General features: G+C 44.1%; 1 protein-coding gene across 1 annotated transcript in view; it reads right to left on the bottom strand.

The window, feature by feature from the left end:
• The window catches only part of kcnt2 (potassium channel, subfamily T, member 2), a 311,774-nt gene that overhangs the window by 149,874 nt on the left and 139,032 nt on the right, over nucleotides 1-22,868 (bottom strand). The window contains 1 exon segment of the mRNA XM_055641239.1: nucleotides 16,570-16,681. Within this exon segment, the coding sequence (XP_055497214.1) occupies nucleotides 16,570-16,681 (112 nt within the window).

Raw genomic sequence — 22,868 nt, forward strand, 5'->3', positions numbered from 1 at the left:
CAAAGATGTACAGATTTGTAGGATAATTGGCTGATTAATTTTAAATTGTCCCTCCTGTGTGTAGGATAATGCTAGTGTACGGGGTGATCACTGGTCAACACAGGCTCTGTGGGCCAATGGGCCTGTTCCCGTGCTGCATTTCTAAACTAAAACTACACTAAACTCATGCAGCCCAGTCTCCAGTTTGTTCCAAGCAAAAAATTTGAAGATCAACCATGTCAGATAACAATCCTACACCAGCGTGACATTATTTCAGTGTGTGGATATTACACCTCAAAGATTGGATTTCATGCAGTCACACTTTCAGTTTATCAGTAATCAACTTTGACCTGAAAGGGGGATTCATTTTCAGGATTAACTGAGTGAGGACTGCATTACAACTCTTCCAGAGCAGTTTGATTTATGGCCCTGTCTTTCTCTACATTTTACTCACTTTTAATCTCTCTTGGTAGCTAAGAGATTGCCTAATACAAGGACAGATACAGAAGGCAAGCATAGTAACTGTGAATTGTTTTTGCAAAAACCATTCACACTTCACCGGGGAGATGGTTTGAAAGCCCAAGGTGATACAGTAAGATAAATGCTGAAGGCTGAAGAATGGTGAATAACTCAGCCATACTGAGAGCAGTCAGGCTTGGGAAGATGAGCATCTCCCAATAATGTGAAATATCACCCAGCGATGCCACTCAGACAACTTATCTGGCAACTGAACCGTCCTCTCACCAACTAGAGTGTGGTCCTAACCTCCCATCTACCTCGTTGGAGATCCTTGGATGATCGCCACTGGACTTTATCAGACTATCACTATCAGATTCCACTGGACTTTATCTTGCGCTAAACATTATTCTCTTTATCCTGTACCCTTACTGTTTGTAATCATGTGTAGTCTTTCCACTGACAGGTTACCACGCAGCACACAAGCTTTCTGCTGTAGCTCAGTACACGTGACAGTAACAAACTAAACTGAAATCAAAACGAAGAAAGTTTTAAATTAGAATAAGACAATCTCATACAAGATTAAAATGTCAACAAGAAGAGGAATGATGGCTCTGTGAAGGTGAGGATGATTAAACTGAGCTGCAAATTAAAGCCACAGAGAGAATCAAGCAATTACAAATGCAGGTTTACACAAAGTGCTGGAGTAACTGAGCGGGTCAAGCAGCATCTCTGGAGATCATGGATAAGCGATATTTTGGGTCGGGACATTTCTTTCGGGTTGGGATGTTTTCAAGAGAGAGTTAGATTTAGCTCTTTGGGCTAATGAAGTCAAGGGATATGGGGGAGAAAGCAGAAACGGGGTATTGATTATGGATGATCAGCCGTGAGCATATTGATTCGCAGTGCTGGCTCGAAGGGCCAAATGGCCTACTTCTGCACCTATTTTTCCACGTTCTACGTTTCTACAGACCGAAACGTTACCTATTCAAAGAGAAACACAAACAGCTGGAGTATCTTAGCGGGACAGGCAGCATCTCTGGAGGGAAGGAATGGGTGCTGTTTCGGTTCGAGATCCTTCTTCAGACGTTAGGAATAAGGGAAATGAGAGATATAGGCGGTGATGTGGAGAGATAAAGAACGATGTATGAAAGATATGCAAAAAAGTAACAATGATAAAGGAATCGGGCCATTGTAAGCCGTTTGTACGGTGAAAATGAGAAGCTGGTGCGACTTGGGTGCGGGAGAGGTGGAGAGAGAGGGAATGCCGGGGCTACATGAAATCAATATTTATACCACTGGGCTGTAAAAATGTGTAAGAAAGAACTGCAGATGCTGGTTTAAATCAAAGGTTGATACAAAATGTTGTAGTAACTCAGTGGGGCAGGCGGCATCAAAGATGTTCAGACCCACTGGGCCATAAGCTGCCCAAGCGAAATATGAGATGCTGTTCCTCCAATTTGTGTTTAGCCTCACTCTGACAATGGAGGAGACCCAGGGCAGAAAGATCTGTGTAGGAATGGGACGGAGAATTAAAGTGTCCAGCAACCGGGAGATCAGGTTGGTTCAGGCGGGCTGGGCGAAGGTGTTCCGCAAAATGATCGCCCAGTCTGCGTTTGGTCTCGCCGATGTATAAGAGTCCACATCTTGAACAGCTGATGAGGTTGGAGGAGGTGCAAGTGAACCTCTGCCTAAACCGAAAGGACTGTCGGGGTCCCTGGACAGAGTCGAGGCAGGAGGTATAGGGACAGGTGTTGCATCTTCTGCGGTTGCAGGGGAAGGTACCTGGGGAGGGGGTGGTTTGGGTGGGAAGGGATGGGTTAACCAGGGAGTTGTAGAGGGAACGGTCTCTGCGGAAGGCAGAAAGGGGTGGAGATGGGAAAATGTGGTGGGATCCCGTTGGAGGTGGTGGAGATTTCGGAGCATGAAAACAGGCCCTTCAGCCCACTGAGTCCATGCTGACCATCAATCACCCATTCACACTAGTTCCATGTTATCCCACTTTCTCATCCACTCCATACACTCTAGGGACAATTTACAGAAGCCAATTAAAGGGAGGAAGGAGGCAGAGACAGTAGGTTTTGTGTGAGAACTGGGAGGGGAAGGAGGGAGAAAGCAAGGGCTATCTAAAATTAGGGAAGTCAATGTTCATACCGCTGGGGTGTAAACTACCCAAGTGAAATATGAGGTGCTGTTCCTCCAATTTGTGCTGGGACTCAACTTGGCAATGAAGGAGGCCCAGGACAGAAAGGTCACATTGGGAATGGAAGGGGGAGTTGAAGTGCTGAGCAACCGGGTGATCAGGTTGGTCGGCAGAGGTGTTCAGCGAAGCGATTGCCAAGCCTGCACTTGGTCTCACCGATGTACAGAAGTTCACACCTGGAACAGCAGATGCAGTAGATGAGGTTGGAAGAGGTGCAGATGAACCTCTGCCTCACCTGGAAAGACTGCTTGGGTCCTTGGATGTGGTCGCGGGGGGAAAAGTACCCTGGGAGGGGGTGGTTTGGGTGCGAAAGGACAAATTGATCAGGGAGTTACGGAGGGAGCGGTCTCTGCGGAAAGCAGAAAGGGGAGGCGATGGGAAGATGTAGCCTGTAGTGGGATCCCGTTGGAGGTGGCGAAAATGTCGGAGGATTATATGTTGTATGCGATGGCTGATGGGGTGGAAGGTAAGGACTAGGGGGACTCTGTCTCTGTTGCAGACTAGGGGGAGGGGGGAGCATGGGCAGAGCTGCGGGGTACCGAGGCGACATGAGTGAGGGGCTCATCTATGATGGGAGAGGGGAACCCCTGTTCCCTAAAGAATGAGGACATCTTGGATGTACTAGTGTGGAACACCTCATCTTGGGCGCAGATGCGGTGTAGATGGAGAAATTTGGACTAGGAGATCGAGTCTTTGCAGGAAGCAGGGTGAGAAGAAATGTAGTCGAGATAGTTGTGGGTTTGTAATAGACATCAGTCAATAGTCTATCTCCTATGATGGAGACTGTGAGATCAAGAAAGTGAAGGGAGGTGTCGGAGATGGTCTAAGTAAATTTGAGTGCAGGATGAAAATGTGTGGTGAAGTTGATGAAGTCCATGAGTTCTGCATGGGTGCAGGAGGTAGCTCCGATGCAGTCCTCAATGTAACGGCGATAGAGTTTGGGGATAGGCCCAGTGTACGCCTGGAACAGGGATTGGACACTATTCACCTATTCATGTTCTTCAGAGGTGCTGCCTGACCCGCTGAGTTACTCCAGCAGTTTGTGTCTTTTCTTTCAAATTAAACATACATCAATTTGTAATATGGAGGCACAGGAAAGGGCAGATGCCAGCAACACAATGTGCTGATGAATTTGAAAACTGTAGAAGGGTCCTGACCTAAAATGTCGTCCGTCCATTCCCTCCACAGATGCTGCCTGACCCACTGAGTTCCTCCGGCACTTTATAACATTTTGTAATATTCCCTCTTCTCCTATCTAACTCAAGATGAATAATGTTCGGAGAACACATGTAAGAACAGAAAAAGCTATTTATCAGAAATGAGCACGTCATCGCAAATGAGAAGCTTTGCATTATAAATAGCTGAAACAAATAAATAATTGAACCACCGTTAGAAATGAACAAGATGAAACACACCATGGAATAATTTCCCCTGCAGGGCTTAAGACAGAATTAATGAGGAAATCTGATTACCTATATGGATTGCAAATGGGTTTCCCTCAAAACGTGCTTGGCCTAGTTTACTATTGTTACGCGTAGCGATGTACAGTCAGAAGCTTTTTTGTTGCACGCTATCCAGTCAGCGAAAATATTATACATGATAACATTGGATGTGGGGAGGATGTTTCCACTAGTGGGAGAGTCTATGACCAGCCTTCTTTTAGGAAGGAGATGAGGAGAAATTAATTTAGTCAGAGGGCCGTGAATCTGTGGAATTCTTTGCCGCAGAAGTCAGTGGATATTGTTAAGGCAGAGATACATTTTTGATTTGTACAGGTGAGAGAGGTTATGGGGAGAAGGCAAGAGAATGGCATTAGGCGGGAGAGATAGATCAGTCGTGATTGAATGGTGGAGTAGACTTGCTGGGCCGAATGGCCTAATTCTACTCCTATCCCTATGACTTTGTGACAATCAAGCCGTCCACGGATACATTATAAAAAGAACTGTTGAGGCTCTTCTTCAGACTGATTTTGTGGGGAGGAAGAGAAGGCTGGAAGCGAGGAGAAGGAGCACAAAGCCAGGCGGGTGATAGGTGGATACCAGTGAAGGGGAGGCAGTGTTAGGCAGATGATTGTACAAAGGCCAAAGTTCAAAGGACAAAATGTCTGAGACAAAAGGATTAAAGTGTTGAGAATTGTGAAGCTAGAAGACACTTTGCCACCTTACTCAGTGTCATCTAACGTTGACCTTAGAATTTTTGGGCCATTATATTTTTATGGCTGTGTCAAGAGTAAGTGTGGAAATAACTATACAGTACAAACAATACCTTGGACGAGATGGTGGGACACAATTCTCATCAATCCCAACCCTGTTGACAAGGTCTCCAATGCCAACAAGAGTCGTGAGTGTTTTATTGTCATATGTCCCGAAGTGGAACAATGAAATTCTTACTTGCAGCAGCACAACGGATGTGTAAATACAATACTCAGTAAACACAATAAGCAACAAATTGATAATAATAACAGTTCAAAATGTTGTAGTCGTGCAAATATTACAGTGTAGATGCAGTAAAGATCGCAGCAGCAGCCGAATTACTAATAAAGGTGCTAACTCCTGCTTTAGGATATGAACCAAAGTGAGTTTACACTCAATGTTGCAAATGCCATAAAATGCAGAACAGTCCAACACAGTAAAAGGCCGAAGGTTACACAAAAAAGCTGGAGAAACTCAGCGGGTGCAGCAGCATCTATGGAGCGAAGGAAATAGGCAACGTTTCGACCCGAAACGTTGCCTATTTCCTTCGCTCCATAGATGCTGCTGCACCCGCTGAGTTTCTCCAGCTTTTTTGTGTAACCTTTGATTCTCCAGCATCTGCAGTTCCTTCTTAAACACAGTAAAAGGCCCTTTGACCGACAACATCTGTGCTGACCATGATGCCAAGAACAACTAATCTCCTCTATCTGCATGTGATCCATACCCCTCCATGTCCATCAAAACTCTGGCCAATCAGCTTCCCCTCCCCTCACCTGTGTTCACCTATTAGCTGCCAGGTTTTGTCCTGCTCCTCCTCTCGTTCAGCTTTCTTAACCCCCACTCCCTCCCTGCAGTCAGTCTGAAGAAGGGGCCGTACACAAAACGTCACCAACCCACTCCCCCCACAGATGCTACCTGACCAGTCGAGTTCCTCTAGCACTTGGTGCTCTATAAACTCATGTCATTCGGCCCATTGAGGTTACTCCGCCATTCAATCATGACTGATCTATCTTTCCCTCTCAACCCCATTCTCCTGCTTTCTCCCCATAACCCCTGACACTCGTACTAATATAACGAACTTGTCAATCTCCACTTTGAAAATACCCGTTGACTTGCAGAATTCTCTGTTCAATCCATAAACATAACTCCAGACTTCAATCTGCAACCATTTGGTGTCACCATTTCATTCCCAATCCAAATCCTGTCCTGGGCTTTCGATATTCCTCTTACAAATTCAACTGTCCAACACATCAAATACCTCATAGGCACATCACAGGCTTCCCAACTCAACAATCTCATATCAACAGACTCATATCATCAGTGTGAAGAAGAGCCCTGTCCCGAAACATCACCTATCTATGCTCTTCAGAGAAGCTGCCTGAACTGTTGAGTGTTAAAGATAAAGCACAGAAACCGGCCATTCAGCCCATCAAGTCTGTGTTGACCAGCAGTAGCAGTACTAGCAATGCGAGCAGTATCTCTCACACTAGGGACAATTTACAATTTTACAGATACTAATTAATCTACAAACCTGCACGTCTTTGGAGTGTGGGAGGAAACCTGAGCGCCCGGAGAAAACCCACGCGGGTCACGGAGAGAATGTACAAACTCCATATAGACAGAACCTGTAGTCTGGATCGAATCTGGGTCTCTGGCGTTGTAACACAGCAATTCTACCACTGCGCCACCGTGTTACCCCACGCACCTCTGTGCCACCCCTAAGTTACTTCAGCACTTTGCGTCCTTATTTATCCAAAAATCAGTTGACTTTTTCTTCCACAAGTTCTGATGATTACTTATTTAACTGGAATGTTGACTCGATGCTCTCTCTCCACAGTCCCTGCTTAAATTGTTGTGTATTTCCATCATTTTGTATTCTATTTTAAGATATTTCAAATGCTTTCGTTTAGATCTAAATGCGGCTTCACAAGAATCGGTAGCTTTGTCTAATGCACAAGTGTTAACATTAAGTAATTAACTGCAATTCTTGCAAATAACAAAGGGGTTTGCCATTTCAGTGTCAATGATAATTATGTGAATTACCATTACCTGATGTTAATCAGCAAATAATTAGCTGCTTACCAATAACTGGCAGAAGGAAAAGACCGAGAAAAATACGAACTTAGGAAATGGCAACAGAATTAATGAATTAGTTTCAAGAACAATCAGCATTTCTATTAATTATTAAAAGTATGAAGGATAAGATGGGTACTTTCCCTTTTTGAACTTCCATTCAATTAAGAAGCTCTTAATTTATTGGTGTTCCATACCATTATATTCCAGTGCCTAAAGTAATCATAAAGGCTAATGAGCCTTGAATTTCAAGGCGATTGGAACGTAAATACGGGGGAGTCAGGTGTCACCTTGCTCTCAGTGCACACATAGGGGGTTTAATTTTAGTCACAAAACCTCAAGACAGATAACTAAGTAGAAACAAGGAATTGCAGATGCTGGTTTACAAAAGAAAAGTGACAAAGTGCTGGAGTAACTCAGCGGGTCAGGCAGCATCCGTGGAGAACATGGATAGGGAACATTTTGGGACAGGACCCATCTTCATGGATAGACAACTAGCCCAAGAATGGGAAGACGAGAGGTCATAACTTTAAGATGAAGGAAGATAAGACAAAAAGGGATATGTAGGTGAAGTTTTTATTCACAGAGAGAGTATGGGGCAAAGATCGTGCTGCCAGGGGTGGTCGCAGAGGCAGAAACAATAGCGCCATTTAAGAGGCTATGGGTTTACAATGGAGGTGTGAAGGATGGAGGGATTTAGAACACGTACAGGCAGAAGAGATTATTTTAATTTATTTTGTTTAAGAGTGCTTTTAGGTAGGCACATGAAATTGCAGTGAATGGCTTTTCACTGTACCTCGGTACACGTGACAATAAACTAAACTACACAGGAGGGATATGGATCATGTGCAGGAAGAGGAGAATAGTTTAATTTGGCATCATGTTTTGGCACGGACATTGTGTGCCAAAGGGCCTGTTCCTGTGCTGTATGGTTCTGTTCTATCCGACCCCCATGGGCCTAGTGGAATGATACTGGGCTTCAGTGGATTAAATCGTGGGGGAATGTTGCATAAACATGGCTTGTATTTCCTTTTTTGAGCGGAGCTAATCGAGATACATAACATTAAAAGGCATTTGATCTAACATGATGAAAAATTAAATAGTCCAGGGTCGGAATCCAGAACAGGTGGAAACGATCTTAAAATTAGCTGTGATATTTTGGAGCAATGTTATAAACATGCTTTCGAATGAAGGTTACAGAAATCAGGATCTCATTTCCCAGAAGGGCTGTGTGTGGAGTATCAATTGAACCGTTCAGGAGAAGATCAATGGATTTTAATTAGTTGGTGGTATCAAGGGATATGGAATCGATGGTAGATAGATGGAATTGGACTTTCCATCAGCCATGATCTAATTAGCAGCTGGCAGAGGCCTGAAGGGCAGAACAGCCATTCTCTATGCCTACGCATAGCTTAGCTAATGGACTGATATTCATCTACTTAGTTAACTTTGGGAAGATGTATCTAATAATCATGCTTTAAAGAAGTGATCTCAGAATAATAAGGATGCCGAACAGTGTGCAAAACGATGACGCTCGCTGCAAGCAATCTGAGCTGGAAGTGAATCGATACTCATCCGTAATGATGCTTCGAAGATTCTTCCAGGTCATTACTATAAATTTGCTGGAGATTTAACAGGCAGCACCGTGGCGCAGCGGTAGAGCAGCTGCCTTACAGTGTCAGAGACCTGGGTTCGATCCTGACGACGGCTGCTCTCTGTGTGGAGTTTGCATGTTGTCCCTGTATCCATGGGTTTTTTTCCTGGTTCTTTGGTTTCTTCCCACACTCCAAAAACGCGTAGGTTTGTAGGTTAATTGTTTTTGGTAAATTGTCCCTAGTGTGTAGGATAGAACTGGTGTACGGCGTAATCGCTGGACGACATGGACTTTGGGGGGGGGGGGGGGGGGGGGGTGCAAAAAGCCTGTTTCCACACTGAATCTTAAAAACTAAGATAGGAAGTAAAAAGAGAGCTGATAGTAACAGGGTTTATCAAATCACCATCTCAAGCCATAATGCACCATTGACTAGATTCTAAAAAGCCATATCCCTAAATGAATCTAGAATCATAGTATAATGTGGTTGAAAATAGGGACTTTGTGCCCTGTACAAGGAATTAATAAAATGATCTCTTAAATTGGAATATCTGCTATTCTGATATTCAAATGAATAAAAGCATGCAGTAAATGCGCACACTTCCATTAATTGGAGGGCTTTGGGGAAGCAGAATGCCAATCCCACAGGAAGCTAGTAATGTAAACCTACGATGGATGATGGTGACAGATTTCCCATGGGAACATTTGTGGCATTGTTAAATCTGTGGAACACCGCAAGGATTTAGTGGTAAGCCACACAGTAAATTATTTATTAGGTATTGTCAATAGCCATATGTATGACTTAAACAAATTGGCATATAGAGAGAAAGTCAACAAACATCTAACAGTACATTTAATGACTCCTTCATACGCTCATATTAGTTTGGTTTAGTTCAGAGATAGTGTGTGAAAACGGGCCCTTCGGCCCACGGAGTCCATGCCGACCAGAGATCACCCGCACACCAGCACCATCCTACACTCGGGACAATTTACAGAAGCCAAGTAACCTACGAAACTGTACGTCTTTGCAGTATGGGAGGAAACCGGAACACCTGGAGAAAACCCACGCGGTCACAGGGAGAATAGGCAGCACTCATAGTCAGGATCAAACCTGGGTCTCTGGTGCCTAAGGCAGCAACTCTCCTGTTGCGCAGCCCATGCCCAAGGCTCATAAATAATTCTTGCTTATTATGAAACTTACTGAAGGCTATGACAATATGAGCAAACTATCTTTGGAAGAAACACATCCCCTTGATAGAATGAAGGCAGTGCTTCAGCAGGTTGTAACAATTAAAAATGTTTAAACGCTTGCTATTTAATGACTAATACATTTGGTAAATATATTTTGAATAGAATGAGCAAATAAGAAGGATTTTTTATAGGTTAATTTGGGTTGGAGTAATCTGATCATGATTATAAATTCATGAGGTTATAAATTCACGTGTTAATTATAAAATTAAGAGTGGTATAGAAGAGGTAGATAGTCACAACATTCTCCCAGGTTAACCTCGTGGGTTTCCTCTGGGTGCTCCGGTTTCCTCCCACATCCCAAATACATATGGGTTGTAGGTTACTTGGCCCTCTGTAAATTCTCCCCCAATGTGTAGGAAGTGAATGAGAAAGTGGGATAACATAGAACTAATGTGAACAGGTGATCGATGGTCGGAATGGACTCCCCGAAACCTGCGTGGGTTTTCCCCGGGAGCTCCAGTTTCCTCCCACACTCCAAAGACGCACAGGTTTGTAGGTTACTCGGCTTCGGTAAAATTGAAAATTGTCCCTAGTGTGTGTAGGATAGCGTTATTGTGCGGGGATCGCTGGTTGGCACGGACTCGGTGGGCCGAAGGGCCTGTTTCCGCGCTGTATCTCTAAACTAAAAATCTAAACCACGTAAGCTAAGACTAGTCCCATATTCTCAGATGATAAAATTAAATGATAGACTCTCAGCTCAATGCATTTTAGTCAAGGCCTGTAAATGTAGAAAAACAGGCAGTTTCCATGACAACTCTCACTCAGAAAACGTGTGAATGTGATGAACGATTTTATCAATGTGATTTCCTTAAAAACACAAAAAAATGACACCTATTTAGAAATAGTACATTTTCTGCATATGTGTTGTCCAAATGCAGATGTTAAATCTATCAACCTAGGGGTGGCACAGTGGCGCAGCGATAGAGTTGCTGCCTTACAGCGCCAAAGTCCTGGGGTCATCCTGACAAGGGGTGCTGTAGGTAAGATGTTTGAACTTTCTCCCTGGGACCGTGTGGGTTTCCTCTGGGTGCACCGGTTTCCTCAAACATTCCAAAGACCTGTGGGTTTGTAGGACAATTGGTTTCTGTAAATTGTCCCTAGTGTGTTGAAGATAGATATACGGATGATCGGTGGTTGGCGCAGACTCGATGGGCCGAAGGGTCTGTTTCTAAAACGCCATTATCATATCTTCCTCCACCATCAGCCCCTGCAGCACCATTTAAAGGCCCCTAACTCTCTGTGTAAAAAACATGCCCACGCATATCATTAAACTTTGCACCTCACACCATATGTCCTTCAGTATTTGATGTTTCCACCCTGGGAAAAAGGTTCTGACTGTGAACACTACTTTCAGTTACAAAACATATTACACCTATTTTGAATTCAAAGGGAAAGTATACAGTTATTGGCAAAACCCAACAGCATTGGTGTACAGAGAGATCTTGGAGTCCAAATCCCTGGAAGTGGCAACTCGCTTAGATAGAGTGCTGAATAAGGCATATGGTGTGCTTGCCTTCATCAGTTGGAGCATTGAGTTTTAGTCAGGAAGTAATTTTGCTGTTTTATAGAACTTTGGTGATGTTGCACTTGTGGAGGATTTGGAGATGGTGAAGTGGTGCTTTTCCAAAGAAACTGCCTTGAATAGAGGGGATTAGCTCGAAGGAGAGGTTGGACAAATGTAGACACAAGGAACTGTAAATGTTGGTTTACAAAAAATGACCCCAAACTGCTGGAGTTACTTAAGATGGTCAGGCGGCATCTCTGGAGAACCTGAAAACACAATGCTTTGGGTCATGGTCATACAGCACAGAGTTTAGTCTGAAGAAGGATCCCAACACGGAATACTGTCTTTCCATGTGCTCCAGAGGTTGGCCAAACTTGGATTGTTTTCTCTTGGGGATCAGAGGGTCAGGGGAGACCTAATAGAAGTTGTACTGCAGACTGGAGTGCAGTTCAAATGCATTTGAAGATGAAGCAAAGAAAGAATTGAGACATTTGTGGCCAATTCCCAACCAACAACGTACACATTCGGTAAAGCTTCCCATTTTTGGGAGCTAGGTAATCAGGGTGGGCTGAAGGCTGAGCAACACCAGAAGCAAAGGATTTATTAAGGTAGAAACAAAAAAACTGCAGATGCTGGTTTATACCAACATGTTGGGAGTAACTCAATGGGTCAAGTAGCATCTTTGGAGAAACGGAATGAGTGATGTTTCAGGTCGTGACTCATCTTCACACTCTTACTTTACCTACTGTAACCTGGTCTGCTCTAACCTCACCCCCTCTGAACGCACAACTCGCTGCTCACTTTGAAACAATCCTGACATTGTCATTAAATCTGCCTAATGGGGAATTTTAGAAATTGAGTCTAAAGAAGGGTTCAGACCCGAAACGTCACTTATTCCTTTTCTCCAGAGATGCTGCCTGACCCGGTGAGTTACTCCAGCATATTATGTCAATCTAAAGGATTTATTAACTTCTGTTTCTGTGCTGGGGATAGTTTGATTTATTGTACCACTTGGAACTCTTTCACCAGTTAGGTCAGGAGAAAGCAGATCTTACCACTTCTGTGTGGGTGTAAGAGCCTGGATGGCACATTATTTTAAGTATCGCAGGTACTGAAGAGAAAAAATAGTTTGAGTATTCAATTCGTGCACTGACTTTGAATCCTTGACACTTTTTCCGAACATTACCACAGTAATTAATCTTCAAAGTACCTCGTTAGCCGTGGGTGCTTTGAGACATCCTTAGAATTATTTTTTTTAGCCACAAATTTTCTTTCCCAATTTGAAATTATCTCCCAAAGCAATTAGAGAATAATGAATATTAATACATGTGCAGGGGAGGACATTTTGGGAGAGACATTCGGTAACACATTCCAATCTTCATTAGTCACCGTCCCAGATTGGTGTTGTCTGAAGTAAGTGTTCAGACCATCTTACTTACATGGGAATTCAGTCACACTGTTGTAAATCTTCCTGTAAGATAATAAGGCCCAGGGCAGTAATGACAACACTTGGTTGTGACCTGAACTGCTATTCATGACTCCCGTACATGTATTCCTTTAATCTCTCCACATGTAGACCTAATTAACGCAAGCTGAGGCACAGCTTGTTTGAACTGCTACGCTGAATGGAAGGGAAATGCACTGAGAAGCAATGATTAGATTCACCGGGTTCAAACAGTGCAACTCATCCCCATATAATGGCACAAGAAATCGGCTTTGCTATCTCACTGCAGTGAGCCAGCTTGCTTCTTTGGAGTGAACTAACAATTCATATTTTGCTTGGGGAGCTTACAACCCAGCAGGAGATGTAACACCTGTCCCTATACCTCCTCCCTCAACCCCATTCAAGGACCCCGACAGTCCTTTCAGGTGAGGCTGAGGTTTACTTGCACCTCCCCTGACCTAGTCTACTGTATTCTGGTGCTCCCAGCATGAGCTCCTATATAATCGGCCAGACCAACCGTAGACTTGGCATTCATTTCTTTGAACACTTGTGCTCAGTCCACTTTGCCCTTCGCTATCTCCCAGTTGCCAAGCATTACAACTCCCCTTCCCAATCCCACACTGACAGAGTGAGGTAAATTGGAGGAACAGCCCCTCATACTGCGCTTGGGAAGCTTACAACCCACTGGTGTGAACGTTGAATTCTCTAATTTTAAGTAATTTCTCTTACACTCCCCCCCTTGTTCCACTGGCCGCATTGTATCCCTCTTGAGATCACATCTTCCCAGACCAACAATGGGGCCATCGGGCACCACCCTGCCTGAGGTCATTTGTTGCCAAATCCTGATTTGTCCTGTTCTTGTCTCCCCTCCAGCTCTTCCCCACACCTCTTACTTTTAGTTTGAAGAAGGGTCCCGACCCGAAACATCACCCATCGTATTTCTCTAGAGATACTGCCTGAGTTACTAGCACATGTGTCTATCTTTGATGCGCAGCAATGCTGAGAATTATATTCTGCACTCTGTATTTTCCCTACATATAGTACTTGAGTTTGACTTGATTGTATCTATGCATGGAAAATCTGATCTGTAGTACTCCAGCACTTGTGTCTGTCTTTGGTATAAACCAGCATCTGCAGTTCTTTGTTTCTACAAACTGTCTATATTTTATATCACAGCCCAGAACAGCCCTGGCTTAGTTTATTTCAGTTTAGTTTAGAGATATAGCGCAGAAATAGACCCATCGGCCCACCGATCCGCACCGATCAGCGATCCCCGCACATTAACACGATCCTGCACACACTAGGGACAATTTACACACATACCAAGCCAATTAACCTACAAACCTGTACATCTTTGGAGTGTGGGAGGAAACCGAAGATCTCGGAGAAAATCGATGCGGTCACGGAGAGAACGTACAAACTCCGTACAGATAGTACCCTTAGTCAGGATCGAACCCAGGTTCCTTGCGCTGTAAGGCAGCAACTCTACCGCTGGGCCTGCGTTTGACCCATATCCCTCTAATCCTATCCTATCCACGTACCTGTTTAAATGTTTCTGAAATATTGCAATATTGAGTACCTGCCTCAACTCCCTCCTCTGGCAGATCGTTCCCTATACCCATCTCCCTCTGTGTGAAAAGGTTACCCCCCAGGATCCTATTAAATTGTTCTCCTCTCACAATAATAGATTTCGAGTGCCTGACCGCCCACACAGCGTACTGTTTCAAAAAAGTCAAATTGCTTGTTTTTGGTCAGGATTGGAGCTGGAATGAATTCAACAGAGATTGATTTCATGGGCATTGTAAATGTACTAGGAGCTTTCCAATGGCATTCTTGACTTGGTGACACTTTGAAGCTTAAACCACCACCCAAAATCCTCTCCTTGCTTCACGTAGCTGGACATTATCCAGCTGCCAGAAGAGTTCCCTCCGCCTCCTGCACTAAATATCTGCAGATGCACCAGAGAAAGCAACCTGTAAGGTTGCATCGCAGGTTGGTTGCTAACAGCTAACTAGACCACAAGCAATTGCAGAGGGTTGTGGATGCAGACCAGACCATCACACAGTCCAGACTTCCCACCACTGACTCCATCTACACTTCACGCTGCCTCAGAAAAGCAGCCAACATATGCAACGTCGCATTCCCGGTCATTCCTTTTTTTCCTTGCTCCCATCTGGCAGAAGGTACAGAAGCTCAAAAGCACTTGTTCCAGGTGGGTAAAGCAACAGAGGGCACATACAGCAGGGTAAGCTGCTGGGAGAGGTACAGGTTCAACATTGGGGGTTGATCGGGGAGAGGGTTATAGGGCTGTACTGCACGGCAGCAGGCTCTTCGGCCTTCTTTGTCAATGCTAAACAAGTTGGCTTCTTAGAAACATAGAAACATAGAAAATAGGTGCACGGGAGGCCATTCGGCCCTTCGAACCAGCACCGCCATTCATTGTGATCATGGCTGATCGTCCCCAATCAATAACCCGTGCCTGCCTTCTCCCCATATCCCTTGATACCACTAGCCCCTAGAGCTCTATCTAACTCTCGTAAATCCATCCAGTGACTTGGCCTCCACTGCCCTTTGTGGCAGGGAATTCCATAAATTCACAACTATCTGGGTGAAAAAAAATTTCTCACCTCAGTCTTAAATGACCTCCCCTTTATTCTAAGAATGTGGCCCCTGGTTCTGGACTCGCCCAACATTGGGACCATTTTCCCTTTTCTTGGACTAGTCCTATTTACCTGCATATGGCCCATAGCCCTCTAAACCCTTCCTATCCATATAGCCATTCAAATGTCTTTTTAAAGTCATAAATGTATCTTGGAAGGGGAGCGGGGGGGATAGATGGAGCACAGGTAAAGATTATGTTTGTTCAAGAGAGATTCTTAACTTTTAGACTTTTGAGATACGGCGTAGAAATAGGCCCACCTAGTCCGTGGCAATCAGCGATCACCCCACAGACTAACACCATCCTACACACTAGGGACAATTTACAATTTTACCGAAGCCAATTAACCTACAAACCTGCCCGTTGTCGGGATGTGGGAGGAAACCAGAGCACCCAGATAAACCCCCACACGATCACAGGGGTAACGTACAAACTCCAGTGAGGAGCTGTGTGTAGCGCTTGCACGACATATATGCTGCCTACTACAGACAAGTGCAACTTCAGAACTGAGCAAGGACTACATTGCCAGAGTTTTCAAGGTGACTGCAACACCATGCGTTTGTTTCCTTTAAGCATGAATACAGACATACACACAAAACCTTGCAGTTTTCTGATTGACTCCCAGAATGTGCTGCAAGCATTATATTCCCACAGTGCCTATGTATGTATGGGCATTGTTGTTTGGGAATGAAAAGCTATAATGGTACAGTAAAGAAAAACAAATATTAAGAATCACTATTACTTGGCAACCTATCTGCATTTCAAATTACATTCATATTAATCATTTATTTTGCAAAATGAAAAACATACAGGTCCACTACTGATTTTCCGGCACACTTGGTTCCAGACTGGATTACCCATTTTTCCGGACCAAAGGAGTCCAACGCTATCGGAATGGTCTGCCTAGGCCGCCAAGGGGCCGAGATCCCGGCCCGCAAGGTCAGCCTCAGAAGTCAGCAATGGTAACGGATCTGCCGGCTCTGGCTGGGCTGGAGTTCCAAAGCCCTGGCCACAGGGGGCAAATTTGACCCACCGATCGGCCGTGGAAATCCCGATGCGGTCAAGATCAGCCACCTCACCTGGCCTGGACGCCACATTTTCAGCAGGACTTCCTGGGGGGATTTCAATTGCGCTCTCGTAATTTTGTCCAGATTAAAGGACAGATTAAACCAGTTGCCGGAAAATGGGTGGTAGACCGCAACTGACGAAATGCTCACCTTTTCGAGTTTGGACAATGCCAGTGAGTAGCAGTCTTTGGCCCTGAACTGCATGAACCTCATGTTGGCCGGGTGTGTCAGCTCTGTGATAATACTGAGACTGGAGAACAACCTTCAGTCAAAGAAAGGGAAGAGCAACATTGTCAATTTCTGTGTTTCATTTCCATCGTCACTCATCATCACCAAAGAAACAAGGCACTGCAGATAAGATTAATATTTAATCTATATATTTAATAATATTTGGTTTAAATGATTGGTTGAAAAATGTGAAAGTAAAGGGCCTGTCCCACTTGCATGCGACTGCATGCGTTTGGCGCGACCAAAACGGAAGCCGAGTTCGCGCTAAGATCGCAGTAAGTACGCGCAAAGTACGTGGTAAGTACGCTCAATGTTCGTGCGTGACGTAATTTGCGTCATACTTAGCAATCAGTTGGGCAGGAGGCGGGCCGACTGAATTTGAACGTCGCACAGCGTCGGGCGGTGACGTCATCACGCAACGCCACGCGCTGGGCGTACGCCATTAAGACTTCGTCAAGACACTCCGTACGCCCTCAATGTGCCTGCAGAATTTTCGGACAGTGCGGGATTTTCGGAGTCCCGCGCGATGTCGGGACCAGCCCCGCACAACTCCATACGCCTCCGCGCTTGGAAGTGGGACCGGCCCCGCTCGACCCATACGCCTCAAGCAACCACGTTTGGTCGCGCCAGACGCATGCAATCGCATGCAAGTGGGACAGGCCCTTAAGAGTATAATTTCTATATTCAGGATTTTACATCATTGTTACTTGTTGCTCCATCCCAACTTAGCTGGACAACTGGGCAGCAAAATGAAACAATGTACAATTGCCTTCCCATTTTTGCACCTAATTGAGATGTACAAGTTCATGAGGGGCACGGATAAGTGAAGGCTTACAGTCTTATTCCCAATATTTTACAACTAGTGGACACTGGCTTAAGGTGAGACGAGATAGATCAAAGAGGGACTTCACATTTTCACTGAGGCGATGAACTGCCAGAGGAAGCTACAGAAGCAGGTATAATTATATCATTTGAACAGATATATGGATAGGAAATGTACAGAGGGCTTGTGGCCAAATGCTGGCAAAAGGGACTTGCTTAGTACATCAACGTAGTCAGAATGGACAGGGTGGGCCAAAGGACCTGTTTCCATGCTCGATGATTCTATAACACCTTTGAGCCTTAAGATAAACACTTCACATATTATTAAATCACATTTTGCAAATGACTCTCTTCAAGATTATTGTGCAACTTGATTACATTATCCCGCTTTGCATGCTGAACAGGCTGCCATGAAATCTTCTCTAATTAATTTAGCAAAAACATTTATCAAGGTTGTTTGACCTGGCAGGTGTTGAAAGATATAACGATTTCAAGTTCAATAAAACGCTTCATGCACTTGGCCGATTTGCACTCATTTCTTGTACATATCTCAAATTTCTTTACACCCTTGACTGAGGGTGTTGTGGTGAACTTTCAAAGAAAACTAATCTGTCCACCAGCCCGCAGCACTTTAGTGTCTTTCATACTTCCATTGTAAACTTTTGCAATTAAAATTAAAAGGATGAAGGGCTTAGCCAATACTTTCAGAGAACATAACTTTCTAAGTGCTTTGCTATCTTTATAAAATAAATGAGCAAAATTGTAGTTGACATAAAAAGGATTTTCTCCACAGTGAATCATTCCTCTCCCATACGGAGAGCAGCAGTGCAGATCTTCACAGAGTCAGAATTCTTATCTATTTCACCACGGGGAATGAATCCTTTTCTGCCTGTCTGGACAGAAAGCCAACATGACAGGTCCCCATGGGTGAAAGGATTCAAAGTAAGCCAACATTTGCTCTTGAGGAAACTTCCACCATTGTATTCTAACAAGGCAACAGTGACATTGAATCATAGAGCATGGAAACAAGTCCTTCAGCCCAACTTGCCCACTCCGACCAACATGCCCCATCTACACTCATCCCACCTGCCTGTGTTTGGCCCATATCCCCCTAAAGCTATCCTATCCATGTACTTGTTGCTTAAATATTGTGATAGTAATTGGCTCAACTACCTCCTCCTGTAGCTCGAACACCCACCACCCTCCATGTAGAAAAGTTACCGCTCAGGTTGCTATGAAATCTTTCCCCCCTCACCTTAAACCTATGTCATCTGGTTCTTGGTTCCCCTCCTCTGGGCAAGTGGGAGAATGCAACAATTTGCATGGCAAGACAAGTAGAGAGTGTGGCAGAGTGGGTATTTTTACACAGAGTGTGGTGTGTGCCTGGAATGCACTGCCAGGGGTGGTGGTGGAGGCAGATAAGTTAGTTGTTTTTAAGAGAGTGGTACAGAAGGCGTATGGAATGCTTGCCTTCATCGGTCGGGGTGCAGGGTGCAAGAGTCAGGAAGTCATGATGCAGCTTTACAGGACTTTAGTTCGGCCACATTTGGAGGATGGTGATTCTATTACAGGAAGGATGTTGAGGCTTTGGAAAGGATGCAGAAGAGCTTTACCAGTATGCTGGTACACAGAAAAGCTGGAGAAACTCAGCGGGTGCAGCAGCATCTATGGAGCGAAGGAAATAGGCAACGTTTCGGGCCGAAACCCTTCTTTTCCAGTATGCTGTCTGGATTAGAGGGTATTTGCTATAAGGAGAGATTGGGCAGACTTGGATTGTTTTCTCTGGAATGCCAGTGGTTGGTGGGGGGGGGAGGAGACCTGGTGGAGGTATATAAAATTATGAGAGGCATAAATAGGGTAGACAGCCGGAATCTAATGTTATTTGCTCAAATATAATCTATATCTCTCAATTCCCACCAAATCTATGTGCCCATTCAAAAGTCTCTTAAATGCAGCTATTATCGTATTAGCTTCCACCACTACCCCAGGCAGCGTGTTCCAGATACTCACCAGCCTCCATGAAGAAAACTTGCCCAGCACATCTCTTTTAAACTCTGCCCCTCTCACCTCAAAGCTATCCGGTTCCTGATTTCCCCAATGTCTTTGACATTTCCACCCTGGGTTAAAGGTTCTGACTGTCTACACTATCTATGCCTCTCATCATTCCATATACTTCTATCAGGTCTTCTACATTCCAGATAAAACAATCCAAGTTTGTCCAACCTCTCCATGTAGCTAATACACCCTAACCCAGAGAGCATTCTGATAAACCTCTCCTGCACCCTCTTCAAAACTTCCACATCCTTCCTGTAATGGGGGCGACCAGAATTGCACGCAATATTCCAAATGCAGCCTGACCTAAGTCCTATAGATATTTTAAATTCACAGGGACTAGAAAGTACACTTTTACTTACTGACCGAGGGGAAATTGGAAGAGGGGAGGTCTAATACCATTAATTATGAAAAGGGAAACAATTTGCTCTCTGGATGATACTGGACTTCCATGAATAATCTCTTGTTAGTGCAAAGATAAATGAAATTGTGGACTCTGTAAGTGGATGTTTGACCAAAACAAGTTGTTTTAGGTTTAGGTTTATTATTGTTACGTTTACCAAGTGACAGTGAAATGCTTTGTTTTACATGCTACCCAATCAGATCAAATAATTCTAAACATCAATACAGTCAAGTACAACAGGTAGAGCAATGGTAGAGAAAATACCGAGCACAGAATACAGTTGTTCTCTGCAATATAGCGCTTTCATATCTTTCAGTTTGTGGATACAGCATGGAAACATGGTCTTTGGCCCACCGGATCCTTGCTGACCATTGATCAACTGTACACATCAGTTCTATGTTATTCTACCTGGTCTCTTTGAAAAAAAAAAACAGCATTGAGCAAATGGTGATGCATTATTGTGCATCAGTTCCAGACAGAAATGGCAATGTGCACAATGGGGTAGAAGCGAATCGGACAGTACACTAGCTTATGTTCAGAACTCTGAGCAAAAAATAAAATACAGTGCAGAATACACTGTACTTTTCATCATGGTAGCACATTAGTTCCAAAGACAAATGTCCAATATCCACAATGTTGTAGAGGTGAATCGGCCAGTATTATGGAAGGAACGTTCAGAAGCCCGATGATAACAGAGGGCAAGAAGCTGCTGAGTCTGTTGATGCACGATATCAAGCCTCTGTACCTTCTTTAGGATGGGAGCAGGGAAAAGGAGGAATGACCGGAGTGGGACAAGTCTGACCAGAGGGACATGTTATCATGACATGTTAATTGGATTTCAGTGACACCTCCCTCATAAGCTTCAGCAAGGTGCATACCATTAATTTATATTTACATTGCTGATTGCTTTGTTAGATATTATGCACAGCACTGCATGATAGTAGATAGTGTTTGAGAGAAAGGCAAATGGTGAATGTAGGTTTTGGATTTTTATTTAAATTGATGAAGTAGTTCACGGGCACCTGGGCTTAAGGATTTACTCTTTTAATTTCTGCTTTTAACCAAACAGAATCCTAATGATCAATTTTCACACAGCCCAGACAGATGGCCTGAGAGTGTACCGTCTCTTAAGGTCCACAAGCAAAACAAGTTTGATCAGATATAAAGCAATAATTCACCTTAAAACACTTCTAAAATTTGGCCAGGCCCACAACAAATTAACAGTAGCTTCTTGCACATCGTAAAAAAATAAGCTTTTGGGAAACATAAAATCGGCATTTAGTGCAATGCGAGTGCTTCTCTCTCTGTCTCTGGTCAATCTGTGTTCAGTTTAGTTTAGAGATACAGCATGGAAACCGGCCCCTCAGTCCACCGGTTCACTAGCCCTATTTTCTACTTTCAGTCTGAAGAAGGGTCCCGACCCGAAACGTCACCCATCACTTTTCTCCAGAGATGCTGCCTGACCCGTTGAGTTACTCCAGCACTTTGTGTCTATCTTTGGTATAAACCAGCATCTGCAGTTCTTTGTCTCTACATTTCCCTATTTTTATATGGTCTTATGCAAAGCCAAATGAAGCTTAAATGCATTCACATTTTCACAAACCAGCATCTGCAGTTATTTCCTGCTCACTAGTTCTATCTTATCCCACTCAATCCAAAAGGTGAAAAACAAAATTTAGTTGCATTGTTCATGAAAAAGAACTATTAATGTAATTGTGCAAAAGTTTCCCCATTATAAAACGTTCAAGCACAAATCATATTGAATTTACAAGGATGTTTCCAGGACTTGAGGGACTGAACTCTACGGAGAGGTTGGGCAAGCTTAGACTTTATTCCTTGGAGCACAGGAGCATCTGGGGTGATCTTCATGAGGTGTACAAAATCATGAGAAGAATAAATTGGGTGAATGTACTGTGCCTATCACCCAGAGTATGGGGAATCAATAAGCAGAGGACATAGTTTTAAGGTAAGAGGGGCAAGATTGAATAGGAGCCTGAGGAGCAATGTTTTTACTCTGAGGCTAGTGGCAAAAAGCTGCCAGATAGTGGGAACAAGCTGCCAGAGGAGGTGGTTGAAGCAGGTAACATAACGGCATTTAAACAGACATTTGGACAGGTACATGGATAGGAAAAGTTTAGAGGGGTATGGGCCAACTGTGAGCAAAGGGAACTAGCTTAGATGGAGCATTTTGGACAGCATGGACAAGTTGGGCTGAAGTGTCTGTTTCCGTGCACTATGTTTCGATGACTCTAATTACAAGGAGGGAATAGATGAAAACTCATGGAGAACTCATGAGGAAAAGAAAACATGGAAATGGGGGGACCTCACTGAAACTTACCAAATTGTGAAAGGCCTGGATAGAATGGATGTGGAGAGGATGTTTCCACTGGTGGGAGAGTCTAGGACCAGAGGGCACAGCCTCAGAATATAAGGATGTGCCTTTAGAATGGAGATGGGGAGGAAGTTCTTTAGCCGGAGGATGGCGAGTCTTTGGAATTCATTGCCAGAAGGCTGTAAAGGCCAAGTCATTGGATATTTATAATGCAGAGATTGACAGATTATTAATTAGTACGGGTGTCAGGGGTTATGGGGAGAAGACAGGAGAATGTGGTTGAGAAAGAAAGATAGATCAGCCATGATTGAATGTTTGAGAAAGAACTGCAGATGCTGGAGAAATCGAAAATGAGTCTGAAGAAGGGTCTCGACCCGAAACATCACCTATTCCTTCGCTCCATAGATGCTGCCTCACCTGCTGAGTTTCTCCAGCATTTTTGTCTTGCCATGATTGAATGGTGTAGTAGACCTGATGGGCCAAATGTCCTAATTCTGCTCCCTCACCGTTTGAATGTGAAAAAGTGGATGAGAAGCCAATGTAAGGTAAGTGGAGTTTTATCGGGAGAGATTTATAACATATTAACGAGGGAGTCTTGCCCACCAATTGGGA

This window comes from Leucoraja erinacea, chromosome 10, assembly GCF_028641065.1.
Source record: "Leucoraja erinacea ecotype New England chromosome 10, Leri_hhj_1, whole genome shotgun sequence".
Lineage (NCBI taxonomy): Eukaryota > Metazoa > Chordata > Chondrichthyes > Rajiformes > Rajidae > Leucoraja > Leucoraja erinaceus.